The sequence below is a fragment of the Schistocerca nitens genome, chromosome 7 (genome assembly GCF_023898315.1).
Source record: "Schistocerca nitens isolate TAMUIC-IGC-003100 chromosome 7, iqSchNite1.1, whole genome shotgun sequence".
In the NCBI taxonomy this organism is placed as follows: domain Eukaryota; kingdom Metazoa; phylum Arthropoda; class Insecta; order Orthoptera; family Acrididae; genus Schistocerca; species Schistocerca nitens.
The window spans coordinates 150125927-150145142 of record NC_064620.1 but is presented as its reverse complement, the minus strand read 5'-3'; the positions used below and the strand labels follow the sequence as shown (position 1 = coordinate 150145142).

The 19216-nt window shown below is 38.9% G+C and overlaps 1 protein-coding gene across 1 annotated transcript in view; it reads right to left on the bottom strand.

The window, feature by feature from the left end:
* LOC126194947 (UDP-galactose transporter senju) overlaps nucleotides 1-19216 on the bottom strand; it is an 86435-nt gene that overhangs the window by 10000 nt on the left and 57219 nt on the right. The window contains exon 5 of the mRNA XM_049933335.1: nucleotides 12383-12568. Coding sequence (XP_049789292.1) covers nucleotides 12383-12568 — 186 coding nt within the window. The remainder of the gene's footprint in view (nucleotides 1-12382; nucleotides 12569-19216) is intronic.

Below are 19216 nucleotides of genomic sequence, written 5' to 3'. Positions count from 1 at the left end.
GTGAAGGTGGCCCTGCCCACAGCTTTCGAGCATGCAGGGTGCAGTCGTCTGCAAGTTGTGGTTCATATTGGCACCAATGACGCCTATCACATGGGTGCTCAGTTCATACAGGCAGCTGCCGGAGGTGGATAAGAATGCTGGCCTCACGTGGGATGCAAGCAGAGCTTGCAATTTGCAGCACTGTTCCCAGAAGTGATTCAAGTCCTTTGGTTTGGAGCCAAGTAGAGTGTCTCAACCAAAGGCTCTGTCAACTCTGTGATGGTATTGGCTGCAGATTTCTAGACCAGCATTATCAGATGGGGATTTTTAGGACTTCCCTTGATAGGTCAAGGCTGCACTACACGTAGCAAGCTGCTACTCAGGTAGCAGAGTACTAGTGGATTGCACAAGGAATTTTTTAGGCTAGACAGTAGTTTGAGGTACTCTGATGAACATTCACCAGTCGATATGCAGCGTGGGAAGTCAGACCGCATTCAGAATAAAGACAATTTGACGGTCAAAATTTTATCAGTAAACTGTTGAAATATTCGTAACAAAGTTCCTGAGTTTACTGCCATCCAGTAAAGCTCTTGCACTCAAATTATTCTTGGGACTGAGAGTTGGCTCAAACCCAAAGTGGAAAGCTCAGAGATATTTAGCGAGTCGTTGAATGTGTATCAGAAAGACAGATTACAGGCCACAGGAGGGGGAGAGTTCACTGCAGTTGACAAAAAAAAGCCTCTATTGAGGTCCAGATGGAGTGATAAAATGAAGTTATCTGGTTGCATATAACAAGTGTAGGTGAAACCAAGTAATTGTTAGATTTTTTTACAGGCCGTCCGATTCTGCTGTGACAGTTCTAGAGTCATTCACAGGAAGTCTACCATCAGTAGTGCATAAATAGATTATACAATACTTGTTGGAAGCAGCTTTAACCTATCAAGAATAGATTGGGACATCTATAGATTCATTGTGGGTGTACAAACAGACAGTCATGCGAAATACTTTTGAACATGTTTTCTGAAAACAGTCTTGAGCAGCTAGCTCGGTGGCCCATACGCAGTGGAAATATCTTACACCTTCTAGCAACAAATAGGCTGGATCTTCTTGACCATGTCAGTATAGAAATGGGGATTAGTGATCATGATGTCATTATAACAACTATGGTTATGAAAGTTAGTAAATCAGTCAAGAAAGCTAAGAGGTGTTCCTGCTAGAAAGAGCAGATAAGCAGTTGTTAGAGAGTGAATTGATGTCACTTAGTTCCAGTAAGATGGACGTAGAAGGATTATGAGCAAATTTCAGGCAGATTGTAAATCGTGGTCTGGAGAGTTATGAGCCTAATAAGTTGATAAAGGATGGAAAAGACCCACTATGGTTTAATAAAGAGATTCAGAGGAAGCTGAGGAAGCAGAGGCTGTTGCAGTTTTGGTTTAAAAGGGAATGCACAAATGAAGAAAAGCAAAGGTTAGTAGAAATTTGTGCATCTGTGAAAAGATCTACAAACGAGGCGTACAAAAACTACCACAGTCACCTTAGCAAAAGATCCGGCACAGAATCCAAGAAAATTCTGATCCTATGGAAAATTGCTAAGTGGCTCTCCGGCTTCCATTCAGTCCCTGCTGACCATTCTGTTGTGACTTTTGAAGATAGCAAAACGAAAGCTGAAGTTTCAAATTTCGTGTTCACGAAATTGTTCACACAGGAGAATTGTACAAACACACCATCATTTGAAAATTGGACAGACTCCTGCATAGACAACATAGTAATAAGCATCCCTGGTGTAGAGAAACAACTGAAGGACTCGAAAACATATAATTCACCAGGTTCGAGATGGAATCCAAATTTGGTTTTACAAAGAGTACACTACGGCACTGGCCCCTTACCTAGCTTGCATTTATCACAAAACTCTCACCCAGCACAAAGTCCCAAGTGACTGGAAAAAAGTGCAGGTGACTTTATTATATAAAAGGGCAAAAGAACAAACCTGAAAAATTACAGATCAATACCCCTAACATCGGTTTGCTGCAGAATCTTCGAACATATTCTCATTTCAGATATAACAAATTTTCTTGAGACTGAAAAGCTTATGTCCATGAATCAGCATGGATTCAGAAAGCATAGTTTCTGTGGAACTCAGCTTGCCCTTTTCTCACTTGATGTACTTCAAACCATGGATGAAGGGCAACAGGTAGATTCGATATTTCTAGATCTCAGGAAAGCATTTGACATGGTGCCCCATTGCACGCTGTTAATGAAAGTATGAGCATGTAAGATCACAGATATGCGAGTGGCTCGAAATAGAACCCAGTATGTTGTATAATTTTTAACATTTTTATGCAGTGACAGCAATTGATATTGTTTATATAAGAATATATAGCCTACAACTATGTGTGTGTGTGTGTGTGTAGTTTGGCGGACGGATTGGGCAGTAGTCGTGGTGTATGGTAAGATGTTGAAGTTGAGTGACTGTAGAAGGGTATACGTATACTGTTGTGGCGTAACAAGACAGCCACGCCACTCGGAAGTAGCCGAAAGGCACGCATTAACTCACGCAGGCTAGTAGATAGGTCTGAAACAGGATACGTAATGAATGCTATAAAGAAAAGTACGTAGCTCCTGGAATACTTAACTTTAATCCATCCTTGTGGTACATCGCTCTTGACGATACAAGTGAGACTCTTTAGATACAAGCTATGTAATGCTAATGGCGCCTTGCTAGGTCGTAGCCATTGACTTAGCTGAAGGCTATTCTAACTATCTGCTCTGCAAATGAGCGAGGCTTCGTCAGTGTGCATCGCTAGCTACGTCGTCCGTACAACTGGGGCGAGTGCTAGTAAGTCTCTCGAGACCTGCCGTGTGGTGGCGCTTGGTCTGCGATCACTGACAGTGGCGACACGCGGGTCCGACATGTACTAATGGACCGCGGCCGATTTAAAGCTACCACCTAGCAAGTGTGGTGTCTGGCGGTGACACCACATATACGATGACTTAAGACAAAATTTCTAGTTGGTGTAATGAATGGCAGCTATCTCTAAGTGTGGAAAAATGTAAGTTAATGCTGGCAAGTAGGAAAACCAAGCCTGTAATGGTTGGATACAGCATAATAATGTACTGCTTCACACAGTCATGTTGTTTAAATATCTCGGCATGATGTTGCAAAGCAAAATGAATTGGAACAAGCATGTGAGGACTGTGGTAGGGAAAGCAAACAGTTGACTTCAGTTTGTTGGTGACTGTTGGGACAGTGTGGTTCATCAGCAAAGGAGACTGCGTATAGGTGCAATCTATGGGTTGGATTGAAAGAGAACATCAAAGCATTTCACAGACAGGCTGCTAGATTTGTTACCAGTAGGTCTGAACAAAGATGCTTCGGGAATTCAAATGGGAATGCCTGGAGGGAATGTGACATTCTTTTCCAGGAACACTATTGCGAAAATTTAAAGACCCAGCATCTGAAGCTGACTGCTGAACAATTCTATTGCTGCCAACAGACACTGTGCATAAGGACTATGAAGGTAAGACACCAGAAATAAGAGTTCTTACAGAGGTATATAGACAGTCATTGTTCCTTCGATCAATTTGCTAGTGGAACAAGAAAGGAAATAACTAGTACTGGTACAGGGTATCATCCGTCACACACAGTACGGCGGCTTGCGGAGTATGTATGTATGTAGATGTAGATATAAATGTAGGAGATGGGCACAGAGAGAGAGAGAATTAGACTCATAACAATGCACACTGAGGCATTTAAACACTCATTCTTCCCACACACTATGGAACGGGAAGAAACCTTTATACATGGTACAACAAGAAGTAGATTTTTCCAAGCACTTCACAGTGGTTTATAGATCGTAGATGTAATAATAACTTTATTTTATGGCACTGTTAATTAAAAGTTGTAGTTAGCTAAAGTTTGTATTGTTTGCTACATGCAAAAACGTATAACCTAATCAGTAAAATTCCATGAAGCGACCTACGCCAATTGAAAGTTAAGCATTCCAACTTTACAGGAAAGAATTTTAAATTACCTAAAACTAATTATCTTCCACAATAATTTAACTTGAAGTTCTGAACCATTAGCATTTTCCATCATAGATTTTGTAAAAACCACTATTAGATTCTGAACTCAACTACAACTTTTGTTATCTTATTTTTTTCTGTACCATTTGATGTACAGCACTGATTAATTAATGTACTACATAATAATTTTGTGTAATTAAGTATTATTTGCAAGATGAGGTTGTTGTTGTTGTTGTTGTTGTTGTGGTCTTGAGTCCAGAGACTGGTTTGATGCAGCTCTCCATGCTACTCTATCCTCTGCAAGCCTCTTCATCTTCAAATAACTACTGCAACCTACACCCTTCTGAACCTGTCTCCTCCTACAATTTTTACCCTCCACACTCCCCTCCAATATTAAATTGGTCACCCCTTGAGGCCACAGAACGTGGCCTACCACCCAATCCCTTCTTCTAGTCAAGTTGTACTGCAAATTCCTCTTCTCCCCAATTCTATTCAATACCTCCTCATTAGTTATGTGATCTACCTATCTAATCTTCAACATTCTTCTGTAGCACCACATTTCAAAAGCTTCTATTCTCTTCTTGTCAAAACTAGTAATTGTTCAGGTTTCACATCTATACATGACTACACTCCATACAAATACTTTCAGAAAAGACTTCCTAACATTTAAATCTACACTTGATGTTAACAAATTTCTCTTCTTTAGAAAAACTATCCTTGCCATAGCGTCTACATTTTATGTCCTCCCTGCTTCGACAATCGTCAGTTATTTTGCTTCCCAAATAGCAAAACTCATTTACTACTTTAAATGCATCATTTCTTAATCTAATTCCCTCTCAGTATCACCTGATTTAATTCGACTACATTCCATTATTCATTTACTGCTTGCTCAATATACAGATTGAATAACATCGGAGATAGGCTACAACCCTGTCTCATTCCTTTCTCAACAACTGCTTCCCTTTTGTGCCCCTTGACTCTTATAACTGCCATTTGGTTTCTGTACAAATTGTAAATAGCCTTTCATTCCCTGTATTTTACCCCCACCACCTTCAGAATTTGAAAGAGAGTATTCCAGTCAATATAAGATACATTCATGTAAACAGGGGGACCCAAACTGCAGAAGAAAAATAGTGTTCATTCTTTTTTTTAAATTTTGTAAACAGTAACTTTTCCATAATCAAAAATTCTATTGGTTCTTCCAATAAAAAACAGTAAATTTCACCCTAGCTGAATTTTAAAGAATAATGCAGTTTTCAAAAAAGCTGTTTATTCTTACACAGTCTGAAATGCAATGAGTAACATCTGTGATCAGTCTGCTGTTGTTTGACTCACAATACAAGTATGTATATTCTGCAAACAAGAATATGTGCACCTGAAAGAGCAACACTCTCAGTCTTCAGTGTTTAATTACTTTGAGTGAATTCAGTATGTATAATTAATGAGTATTCTGTGTAACCTGTGTTGTGATTATGAAAAGTCTATTAGGTTATTCTCACAGCAATTACTGATTGTTTGAACACGATGAATTTGATGAAGGATGGACTTAAGTGAACTACTATGGTGTTATCTTCTTCTTTAACAAACTACTATAGCAGAGTTTTAACAATTTATGAACAGTGATTTTATGCAAAAGTGAACAGATTATTTTGTGCCACAATTTAAGCATCAAATTCACTATCAAAATTGTGAAATTGTGAGTGCTGACATGTAACCTCACGCTAATTATCATTCATAATAAATGTACTGGTCACCATTATTATTAATCAATAGCTGTAAGAAATAAAATGCCTTTTAATGTCAGCTAGAATGTTAGTGTCATATACACTATTGAACAAACATCATTCTGCACCAATGTGAACTTTCAGCGTTGAGGATATCAGGAGTTGTTAATGAGGAAGAGGCTACAAATTAAAGGTCTGTGACGTCCCGAGCTCACGCACCCAAGTTACTGACAAAATACAACTTGGGATGTCACAAAATCACTGAAGTCTTTAGCTCAGAGTTCACACACAGCTAAAAGCCAGAAATTTTTAGTTTGTTTTATGATCAACACTACAGACTGTGAGCTTCATAAAAAATCTCATACAAAAATACTGCTCATCTCCACTTTATCTGCTACTGGCTAGAGAGACCAAGTATGACTTTACAGCACAGGTGATAGGCATTCTTTTTGTTCCCAAATGATTCAAACTCTTCTTATTGGTGTGTATTCTGTGCATTTAATGACTGTTTGTGCAAACATTTTGGAATTCCCGATTTATCATTAATGTAGTACATACCCAGTGTGTAAGCTGCAACATGTGGCCAATAGGTATTTTGTGTGCTGAAGATGATTCTTTATATGTGTGGGCTGTCATTTTTTGGTATGGAATAGGTCCACTGATTTTCAGTAATTACCCGAGGTTTCATTGTGATAGCAGAATTGCAGATAATTTGTCTTCCAGTTCCTATTGTCAATTACCTCTTAAATGGTGGGATAAATTTCTAGCAGTAAAGCAGACAAACACTGATATACCCTTACTCATGATGCACGCAATTTTCCAAGATTGGACATCTATACAGTTCACAATGTGTTTATAGAGGCCATCTGGATCAGCCCCCTGATGTGCTCTGGTGAGCCACCAAAGAAACTGTAGGATTTAAGTAATCACAAACAAGTGCTTGTCCTGCTCTGTAACCTGAATTACTGTTGTCCAGCCAAAGTATTCAAGCACAACCTGTACCTACGTGTTGCTCTATAAAGTACTACGACCACAAATCATGTCTGTTCGCACTATAGCACTTACACAGTGCAAGAAACATGCAGATTTGATTTTCTGAGCTTAGGGGGAAGTGAATTTATGTCCCAGTCATTCATACAAATTTAACTTTACAGGAAGTTTCAATAAAGCCACCCCTTTTCAACGGTTACAATGCTGAATACAAATTTTAATTACCAAAAGAAAACTTATTGAAAAGCTATGTGACATGATGTTTTCCCAGTGTATTACTAATTTCTATAAAGCTCAGGTATCAGACAGAGTCACATCGTAATTTCTCCATAATGTTTTGGCAAACAGAAACAGACTTGTTGCCATCTTCTGGTGATTCCTGATGACTGCTGCTGCACTCTTGTCAGCAACCTATATGTGTTGGCCACTATCCCCTCCACCACTTTGCTGCTATTGCTGTCCATGTGGCTGCTGCAGTGGATGATTGTGGTGGTGGTGGTGGTGGTGGTGGTGGTAGCACCTTCCTCTGGTCTCTGGCTTCTAGTGTCAACAAGGCTGGAGAAATGCACCATGAAACATGTGACATGCTCACCAGGGCCACATCACTGAAGAGCAACATTTTAGGCAGAAAGAGTGGCTATCCATGACTTACATTATGATCCAGAGCTGGTCACCCTGCCCACTGGCAAACGGAGTGCTACTGTGTTGCTCCTGCACGCAAACTATCAACAGAAAATGACGATCTTGATGATGCAGCGTACAGGAAGAAAGAAGGAGATTTGACAAGTTGCCTCCAGAGAAAAACCACTGTACTTCGTTACGGTAGTTTTGATATGAAAATTGTTAAGAAACTTCATTCACAAGCAGCTGCACCACCATGACTGTAGGGGCTGCCATAGATCCACAATGAGGGCATTACGACTCGCCCCATAAATAGCATTACAGGAGCAGCAACATATCACTTGGCCATACACCTGACTATTCTCCTGATTGTGTGGAAATGCGTACATCGCATCGGCTATTCCATTCACTTTATACACCATCTACAAGAACTATGCCTCAATAATAGTGACCTTTAGGTGAGTTTCGATGTAATGTCCCTCTTCACCAGGGTACCACTGAAGGACTCAATAGAATTGTTAAGCAACAAATTCAACATCAACCTGATGAGACTCTTTGAGTTTGTGCTCACTTCAACTTACTTCCTGTTCAATGGAAACTATTAGCAACAGATGGATGGCATTGCCACATAGTATGCTTTATCACTGGTTGCAGTGAATCTGATCGTGGAAGATTTCGAGGAGAAAGCCCTGGTGCAAGCACACCTATAACTAGTTTGTTTCTACAGGTATGTGGATAACACAATTATTATTTTGCCACATGGGCAAGGATAATTTAGGTGAATGTCTCCATCATAACTTGCTTCACTCCAACACACTGTTTATCACAAAAGTCAACAGGATGCCACCTTCCATTCTTGATGTCCTGGTGAAATGAAAACCAGATGGCAAGCTGGGCCACAGTGTGTAAAGAAAACCTACAAACACTGATTTGTATCTACATGGCTGCAGTGGTCACCCCAACTCAGAGTGTGAAGACATTTTACACATGCTTGTTCACAGGGTAGAATCCACCTGCAACCAACTGAGCTGAATCACCCGGAGATGACATTCCAAAGAAATGGGTACAGCAGCAAGCAGATAAGGAGTTTATTTAGATAGACTATACCTAGAAAACATCAGGAGGAATGTGAAGAGAACAAATCAATAGTGTGTATCCTGCTTGTCCAGAAAAGTCAACATAATCTTGGAGCAACACAATGTTAAATGCTTCTTTCGTCCGCCCCCAAAAACCTTGACACTACTAGGTTCAGTAAAGAATGACCCAGGCCTTTGCAAATCCGGGGTCCATGAAATCCCCTGCCGATGTGGCAAAGCAAACAGTGAGGAAGCTATAAGTGTGAAGCGTGGTAGAAGAGAGGTGCCTTGAACTTTGATGCCACAATGAATAATGCCAGACCACCAAAACAGCCATGGCTGACCATAGTCAAAAATATGGCCATACTGTAGATTACAACAACACCAAAATACTTTGGCAATCACCCTACTTCTAGGACTGGGTGATTAAAAAGAGTGCACTGAAATTAGGGGCCAGGATGGTCTAATCGACAAAGATTGCAGCCTACAACGAGTCAGGCACAGAAGCCTGCACTGAGCTTGGAAAGAGAAGCATTCCCATACAGTGAGGTCCGTACCCAACAACAATAATGCAGACACTTGAGGCCAGAGTTCAGAACTGGGCAATACTCCTGACACCACCACGGTGGCTGCATGGGCAGTGACAGGAGTGGAGCGATGGAAAGGTTATTGGCGAAATATATAGGATACCGACAAGAGTAGAGCGACAGTCATCGGGAACCATCTGAAGATGGCAACAAGTCTGTTTGCCGATACACCTTGTTACAAGTTACCAAAAGCAGCTGAGAGAAAACACCAGATGTTGAACATTATGTTTCTCATTTGGCATGCATGGTATCCACAACACGCAAATCGTCAACATATGAATACATTCTGTTCAGGTATCAGAGTATCAGGCAGATAGAGCCACTGACTCAATGACAAGAATGCACTGAATGTGTGAGCATATGCAGTGGGCATCACCTTCACTTGTTCTCAGACCCAAGGTATCTACTATGCCACTGTACCAAGAAGTAACTCAAAGCAATATAAAACTGCACAAAATCATGGAATGAAATGACACTGTTGTTGATGACAATTGTACATCATGTGGAGAATATTATGAAAGACACTCTTCTACTTTTTATCATTGCCTATGTTGTAGAAATTACTGTTATATCTCATTTACAGCGAAGTGAACAGAAGTGAGCCTAGCCTGGATGGAACAATTCACTAGTGCTCATTACTAATCACTTTAATCTGCAAACAAGCATTTACAAAGGAAGGAATGAAAAAACGAATGAATGAGCTTTAACCAAGTGAATGCTGACTAGTGCCCAGGTTTCATTTGTCAGAATGCTATTTAATGTTATGAGACGAAACTGTGATCTCCAGACAGGATTATTTTGTACGGGAATGAATTGGCAATTAAGTCAGCAAATCATCATATGAAACAATACATATGGCTGTCTGAATTTTTACACAAGGGTTAAATATGTGGTGGTAGTTCTCTTACCACTGATCTCCAGCTCTAACCTTTCTTAGCCTTGTAACAAAACTAAGTAAATACATCGCTACACGAGTTCTGGTGGCTGCTCACTACAATTGAGCAGAAAGCTGCAAAGCAGGATACTAAATAGCAACGAATGCTCTTAGGTGAATAAAGATTGGAACTTATGATACACCTCTTAGTAACTGGATACAGTTATGCTTGTCTTAGGAACTTGTTTTGCATTTCAGCAACTGCTATACTTCAGATAGTTTCCAATATCTGCAGTGCCAAACACAAAGCACTCAAGCAGTCTACCAAGGTAAGGGTAAGGAAGATAATGTCCAAGAGTACTATTATTGTAATGTAAAAATATACAAATAACCAGCTCCTAAAATAATAGCAATAATGTGACATAATTACAACAGTTCACATGTGAGAAATAATGGATTGTGAAAGCAAATCATCTCAGTGATGATCACATTAAGCACAGCCTCAAAGCTGAAAGTAGGTGAAATTCCTTTGACCTTTCTCTGAAAGACTGAAAACCAGCAGAACACAGGCGAGCACCTGCAATTACAAACTGAATGCCACCAAATGCTGTTTCTCACCTCAGAGTATGCTTTGCTCACTTATGCTCCTTTGCTTGTATTCATCCCATCGTAAACTAGGCTTTACATTCTCCTAGGGACTTAATGAATTAATTTTGCACAGAGGCATATCCCGCAAGGGTCAATTTTTGTCTTGCAATGAAAGCAACATTGTCTCAGGTTTTTAACTCTCATTCCTCTACTGAAGTTCCTCATATAGTATTCCTGTGTAATTGGCTACCCACAGTGAGTGCATACAAAATATGACTATCATGGCAGATTTTCCTTGTCACAAATATTCGTAAAGTTCTTTGAAGATATGCCAGCAGTAAACAATCATGAGAAAATATGACTGAAATCATATTTTCAACACAATGGCAATCAGTACGTTACATTCTAGTTCCCACCCAGATCAGTTCATCGTAACATTCAAATAAAAGTGGATATGACGAGATAGTCCGCATGCTCAGTCAATGAGGCCCTTGGTTTGGACTTCTTCTTGTCTACACGAGGAGTCGTGGTTTCATCATCCCTGTACAATAACAGAAGAATCACACTGCATGGGTTAGGGACAATGCACAAGTAATTCATTATACAATACATATTCCTGACTAAGCATATCACATTTTACTCTTGAAGATATAACTTGGATTTGAATACAGTGGTCATGATGTCAAGCAGTTTCTGTACTTAACTACACTTTGAGAACCAATATTTAGAGTGAGAATAAAGAAGAAAGTTGATCGTGTTTATATTTGTAACATGCAAATTATCATTTCTGGACATGTCTTTCTAACCAAATTTGTGCCTGGATTGATGATTTTTCAGGATGCAGGACACAGCATGTTATCTTGCATGGAGAGTTGTTGACAAATCTGGAATTAACTTCAAGATTTCTCCACAGAAATCTATTATAATTCTTACTGTTCAAAGTGAAAGTAATGACCTGACACTTAATGTAGTTATCTATAATGAAAAAAAGTGAACAAATATCCAGTCAGATCTTGATAAAGTATCAAAATGTTGGAGAGATTGGCAACTTTCTTTTTATGTTCAGAAATGTAAAATTGTACACTTAACAAATTCAAATATAAAGTACCATCCTTTGAGCTACAATATAAATCAGTCAAAATTGGGATCAGTGAACTCATACAAATACTTACATGTAACAATTTGTGGAGATGAAATGGAAGCAGAGACTCAACCATTTGTAAAGCAGTTGGGAGACTTCAGTCAACTGGTAGGACACTAGAAAATTCAGTCTATGAAGTATATTGCTTACTGAGTGGTATCTACATCACTGGGGTTATTGAAAGTATACTAATAAGGACACAATGAATGGTACTATGTTTGTTTGGCTCATGAGAAAGCATCATGAAAAAGTGAAAAATCTGGACTGGCAGACTCTTGGAGACAGATGTCTACTATACTGTAAAGACTCACAGATTTTCGAGAACCAGTATGTATCACTTTTGTAGAAATTGTAAAGACAATATTTTACTAATTACAGTGTGCACACACAAATGTTCTTCCCCTACTCCATAGGCAAATGGAACAGGAAGAAACTCTAATACATAGTACAATGGGAATTACTCACTGCCACACACTTCACTGTGATTTGAAAATACAGGTGTATGTGTAATACTACTTCTACCGTGTCTCTTCTACACCTTTTAGAAATATCTAAAAGGAATTAAGAGACACCCTGTTTTTCGTAGAGTGAATATGAGAAATCCATTCATTTCTTGGGAGTATAACAATGGATTGTAAGTCACTCACTCAAAAATTTTCAGAATAATGCTCTTGACCTGTGCCATGACTTTCATTAATGTAGAGGTGAGCCAAATATAATGTAAGGATACTCACTGCTTTGTTTTGGCATCACAATATTTTGTGAGAAACATAACCTACCTGAATTACAATAAGCAAAGCGTTGAAACTGAAATGGAAGCCAGCCTGGGAGGCAGTTGGTGTACTGGTAGAAGTAAGTGAATTTTTCTTATCATTGCTAATATCAGTCTCTTTCATCATACAACCAACTGTAAGCAGAACCAGTGACAACCACTGTTTACCACTTAACTTCTTCTTAAATAGCACCTGAAAAAATCAGAAATAACCAGCTCTATTAACAATTGTGTCATTTTTAGTACATAGAGAACCACTACATATGGACTATACATGCAAAATAAATCTTAATGAACACTGATAGGGTACAGCATTTGGACTGGAAAATATATATATATATATTTTTTTTTTTTTTGACAAAGAAAATATCCTGTTATAACTTATCTCATAAGTGTCTACACCAACAAGTAAGTGTGTTGGTCTTTGTTGACACACACAGCTTCAAGCAGGGAGCAACTGCAGGTACACACCAATGTGAACATAAAAGAAATTAACATTGTGCAAAACATATTCCTACAGCACTTTGAGTCTTATTTACCACTAAAAGAAACAAGGCAAAATTTAAATAAAATCAGAGATGGGACATTCATAACTTCTGGATTAAAGTACCTTGTACTATCTTACTCAGACGACAAGCTACAGCCAAGATTTGGAACCCTGTTACCACCAGAAATTCTTCAGTCTATTATCAAAGAAGAAAAACACATCCACTATTCACAAACATTAAAACAGTCGAAGAATACAGCATAAACAGTCTGGAACATTAGTAAACAGGCAATAACAAAAATACTGATGTGAATGAAACTGACTTTCCAGAAAGAGCTGTGGCAGTAATGATGAGGCACAAAAAACCAATCACCACCAAATTCATTGATTACTTGTTGCAGTGGCAGTGAACACTTCACCTTCTATTAACAACCAAATAAATATTATTAGATTTACTTTGGCAGACAAAGCATACACACAGACAGACATTAGTTTCAAAAAACGGATAGTGGATGATGGAATTAAAACAGTACTATCCTCGGCTTTCCGCAGTTGATTTTGCCTAATGGTTTTTATTCCAACCCACAACCTAGTGCTGTTTTTCTTTGTTACTAGCCTCTAACTCATGCTTTATTCAGTGTCCGTTCTTTCCATTCTCTTCTTTCTTGTGTTTTACTATCGACTTCCAAACTGCATATGCTCACACTTCCAAGCCACACTCTATCAACAGGCTTGTATGTGCACAATACATGGCTACATGATCACGCATACACAGTTCCAGTCCACAGTGGCCAGAGCTGGCATGTGTGCGCGCGCGCGTGTTTTCTACTTCCAAAAAAAGGCCTTTTGGTGGGAAATGTAAATGTTTAGCAGTCTTTTCATTGTGCCTATCTCCGACTCAATGCTTCCAAGACATTAGTTTCAAACATACAAACTCTAAGAAGATTACAAAATTAAATAGGTCACAACAATGATGTTTCTAGAAAAACATTGAAATTGTATGCACAGTTTACAGGAATAGTCATGATCTGTCATTGTAAGCAGTTCCTCTTGATGTTGAAGCTCTTGTGTCCGAACTTGCTCACAAATAAATTTGTTTTTGGGTTGGATGTGGCTCGAGCAAAACAAAATGTTTCCTTTTTTACCCAGACATGTTTAGCTGAAGTTACAGAGTCATCAGTAGCGTCTTATTTTCTTTCTATTAAACAACAAGAAAAATGTACTTTACTACCTATACATATGTTAATTCAAGTTTTTAAGGAAGTATTCACAAATTGGAAAACAGACATTTTTTGTATCAGTGACAGATACACCTTACAAATATTTAAAATTTCCATCTATAACAAATTCAACTGTTCAGCAGCCCATCATTTTGTTTTTGCACTTCTGTAAACAGCGACATTGAAAGTTTAAGAAGTGCACTTTCTCACAGTGAAGATAATGGGGAAAACCAAAAAGCAACTGAAACATAAATGCATGCATGCATGCACACTTGCAGATAAAATTAATTAATATTAAGCCTAACCATAACATTACCAGTCATAAATGATGTTAATGATGTTTCTATTTTCAGCTCTATGTGGTTGCAGATGACAAACTGTGAAAGAGAAACAACTGTAATATAAAACATAAAAGACCACAAAAACCATAGTATTTAGTAACAAGGTATACATAAAAAAAATCATGTCTGTTTTCAAATTTGTGAATAATTCCTTAAAAACTCAAATTTGTATACACACAGTTAGTAAAGAAAATTTTTCCTTGTGTTTAATAGAAAGAAAATAAAAACTCACTGACAATGCTTTAGCTTCAGTGAAACATATCTGGATCAAGGAAGAACAATTGTGTTTTGCTGGAGACAGATCCCATTCAAAAACAAATTTATCTGTAAGCAGTCAATCAAAAATGGCTCTGAGCACTATGGGACTTAACTTCTGAGGTCATCAGTCCACTAGAACTTAGAACTACTTAAACCTAACTAACCTAAGGACATCACATACATCCATGCCCAAGGCAGGATTCGAACCTGCAACCATAGCGGTCGCGTGGTTCCAGACTGTAGTGCCTAGAACCGCTCGGCCACCCCGGCCGGCCAAGCAGTTAATCATTCAGGACACACTTCTTGAGAGACTTAGATATGGTCTAGTGACTCATTTATAAAATTAGATATAAACCACCAAGTTTTTATTTGAGACCCATTTTGTTTCTTCCAGTCTTCTCAAAGGTGTCTGAGGTGGTGGCCTACAATAAAATATTGGCTCATTTTTCTGAGCAGAACATGTTAACTACTACTCAGTTTGGCGTTCATTACAGATACTCCACAGACAACACCATGCAAGATCTAAAAGCTGATGTCAGGGAAGGGATAAACATGAAAAAGATTTTGTTTGCATACTTTATGGTCTTCTCAAAGCTTTCGACTGTGTGGACCACAAAATACTCCTGTGCTCACTGAAATGTTATGGCATCAATGACCCTTCTTGCATGAACAAAAAGCACACAGCCACGTTTACAGATTTTATCGTAGTAGCAACATTAAACATAGAATGAGGGTACACAACATGAGAAGACTCACAAGGTTCAGTACTGGGTCTTCTTTCCTAAGGCTGAAATCATTTCTTTCTCAGTTTCACAGGTGAGCGAAAGACGCATACGAGATTGTTTCAGTTCTTGACTAATTGTGCTGAAGAATGACAAGAAGGGAGTGGTATTGGATGCTTAAGTTTATTCATTTAGTGCAATGAGTTGGACTTACTTTACCTACTGAATTTGTTTCCCTGTATACCTGTTCTGCTGGAGAACTGTCCTTGGGTACTGAATTTCAACCAGCAGGTTGCCAGGGTCAGAAGTAATGTAAGGTAATTGTACTCATATCAACTAAATTTTCTGCTCTGTTCTACGGTATTACATTAAGATTGGCAGATATCAACCACCAATTCAGAAAAACAGACATGAATGCACTAGAAGGCATTCCAACTGAAATGGCAAACAAAACTTCAATGAAAATTTTGTTGTAACACTTCAAACAATAACTGTAAGCGTTAATTATGTACAATATGCCAATAATGTACAATATGTCAACTTTTCGTGTAATCTATTTGCAAAACAAGCACTGACAATGAGCTACTGTATACCATAGGAGAGAACATTTGCAGCTGACTACCGTATCAAGCAATGTCTGTGCCACAACTGGAACTTCCCTATCTCTGAAGAATCTACTTCTGTGCAGCCCTTCTAGTTGAACAAAACTGAAACAGTCACTTAACATTAAATCTGAGCCGAGACAAATATGTGCAGTAATTTCTACTACCAAGCCACCGGATTGATTCAAACATTGTAGCTGCTGTGTCTTGTCATCACAATACGACAATATTATTTTGAACAGCATTCCACTTCAGTTTTAGTGGGTTAAGGGCTTAAGATTTTCCATAACATTGCACAGCAACTTACAAGGTTTACCGTCGATATAAAATAATTTTACAGATATGAAAGTAGCTAGGATGATTGCAGGTACTAGTAGATGGGAACAATGGCAGGAGGGTGTGCACAATGAGGAAATCAAAGAAAAACTGGGAATGAACTCTATAGATGTAGCAGTCAGGGCGAACAGGCTTAGATGGTGGGGTCATGTTACACGCATGGGAGAAACAAGGTTACCCAAGAGACTCATGGGTTCAGCAGTAGAGGGTAGGAGGAGTCGGGGTGACCAAGGAGAAGGTACCTGGATTCGGTTAAGAATGATTTTGAAGTAATAGGCTTAACATCAGAAGAGGCACCAATGTTAGCACTGAATAGGGGATCATGGAGGAATTTTATAAGGGGGACTATGCTCCAGACTGAACGCTGAAAGGCATAATCAGTCTTAAATGATGATGATGATGATAAAATAATTAGTCCTTTCATGTCTCAAAACAATGCTGGCAAGATTTTAATGATGGAAAGCTCAATTTTGTTAAGTGGAAATGACACATGTCTCCATTCCATAAATTGTTACTTGCTGTGTGCATAATGGTGATAAGTTCTCACTGTCTGCACAAATTAACTCTAGCATCATCTTTAAAACAACAGAGGAATGGGATAGCAACTTCCACACACTGTTAATTGTTGGTTTCAGTTGGAAACACGAAGTTTCCTGAAGGAAAGGTCATGACAAATTTAAATCCATTTGTTGTTGTTGTTGTGGTGGTCTTCAGTCCAGAGAATGGTTTGATGCAGCTCTCCATGCTACTCTATCCTGTGCAAACTGCTTCATCTCCAAGTAACAATGGCAACCTACATCCTTCTGGATCTGCTTAGTGTATTCATCTTCTGATCTCCCTCTATGATTTTTAGCCTCCACACTTTCCTCCAATACTAAATTGGTGATCCCTTGATGCCTCAGAATGTGTCCTACCAACCAATTCCTGCTTCTACTCTAGTTGCACCACAAATTCCTCTTCACCCAAATTCTATTCAGTACCTCCTCATTAGTTATATGATCTACCCATCTAATCTTCAGCATTCTTCTGTAGCACCACATTTCAAAAGCTTTTTTCTCTTCTTGTCTAAACTATTTATCGTCCATGTTTCACTTCCATACATGGCAACAATCCATACAAATACTTTCAGAAACGACTTCCTGACACTTAAATCAATACTCGATGTTAACAAATTTCTCTTCTTCAGAAACGCTTTCCTTGCCATTGCCAGTCTACATTTTATATCTTCTCTACTTCAACCATCATCAGTTATTTTGCTCCCCACATAGCAAAACTCCTTTACTACTTTAAGTGTCTCATTTACTAATCTAATTCCCTCAGCATCACCCGATTTAATTCAACTACATTCCATTATCCTCGTTTTGCTTTTGTTGATGTTCATCTTATACCCTCCTTTCAAGACACTGTCCATTCTGTTCAACTGCTCTTCCAAGTCCTTTGCTGTCTCTGACACAACTACAATGTCATTGGCGAACCTCAAAGTTTTTATTTCTTCTCCATGGATTTTAATACCTACTCCAAACTTTTCTTTTGTTTCCTTTACTGCTTGCTCAATATACAGATTGGATAACATCGGGGAGAGGCTACAACCCTGTCTCACTCCCTTCCCAACCACTGCTTCCCTTTCATGCCCCTCCACTCTTATAACTGCCATCTGGTTTCTGTACAAATTGTAAATAGCTTTTGCTCCCTGTATTTTACCCTTACCACCTTTGGAATTTGAAAGAGAGTATTCCAGTTAACATTGTCAAAGGCTTTCTCTAGGTCTACAAATGCCATAAACATAAGTTTGCCTTTCCTTAATCTATCTTGTAAGATAAGTCGTAAGGTCAGTATTGCCTCACGTGTTCCAACATTTCTACGGAATCCAAACTGATCTTCCCTGAGGTCAGTTTCTACCAGTTTTTCCATTCGTCTGAAACGAAATCGTGTCAGTATTTTGCAGCTGTGACTAATTGAACTGATATTTTTGTAATTTTCACACCGGTCAATACCTGCCATCTTTGGGATTGGAAATACTATATTCTTCTGCAAGTCTGAGGGTATTTTGCCTGTCTCATACACCTTGCTCACCAGATGGTAGAGTTTTGTCATGGCTGGCTCTCCCAAGGCAATCATTAGTTCTAATGGAATGTTGTCTACTCCTGGATCCATATCTGATTTCAAATGGCTATCAGAGTTTCTCAGTGCATCTGATATGTAGTTGGACACAACGTGTAAACTGTCAAAAGGTGACCAGAATTACTTTCACTTCCTTGGCTGTTTCTCGAAAGGTCCTCTGGCCATACAACAGATCAATTCTTTATCAACTCCACCAAATGTATAAATAAATGACCAATAGGTGTAACGTCACTTGTGTCCAGCAAGGCTCCATAGAGTGGGAACACAGCCACTATGGAAGGCCACTCACAAAAGCATCCATAGAGGACCAAACAAAAGGCAAGGTGCTCACTGGTTCTGCCTCATTTTGCTGTTGTTCAACTGCCACTTCAGCAACTTGTGCATCAATGATGTTGATGACACACACACACACACACACACACACACACACACACACACAGAGAGAGAGAGAGAGAGAGAGAGAGAGAGAGAGAGAGAGAGAGAGAGAGAGAGAGTGAGAGAGAGTGTGTCTCAAAGGAAGAAAATCCCTGACTCGACCATGATTTGAACCAGGGCCCTATAATTTAGAGTTGTCAATGCTAACCACAAGAGTAAGAGCCACCTACGACTGCCACTACAGTGCACTCTGAACCACCAACAGATTACAATATGTTCAGTGCAGAACACTCTGAAATTGTGGTTTCCACTAGCATATGCCCAGATGGAACTTAACTTATGAAATACTGGCTCAAATGAACCTGTATAGAGAAAGTCT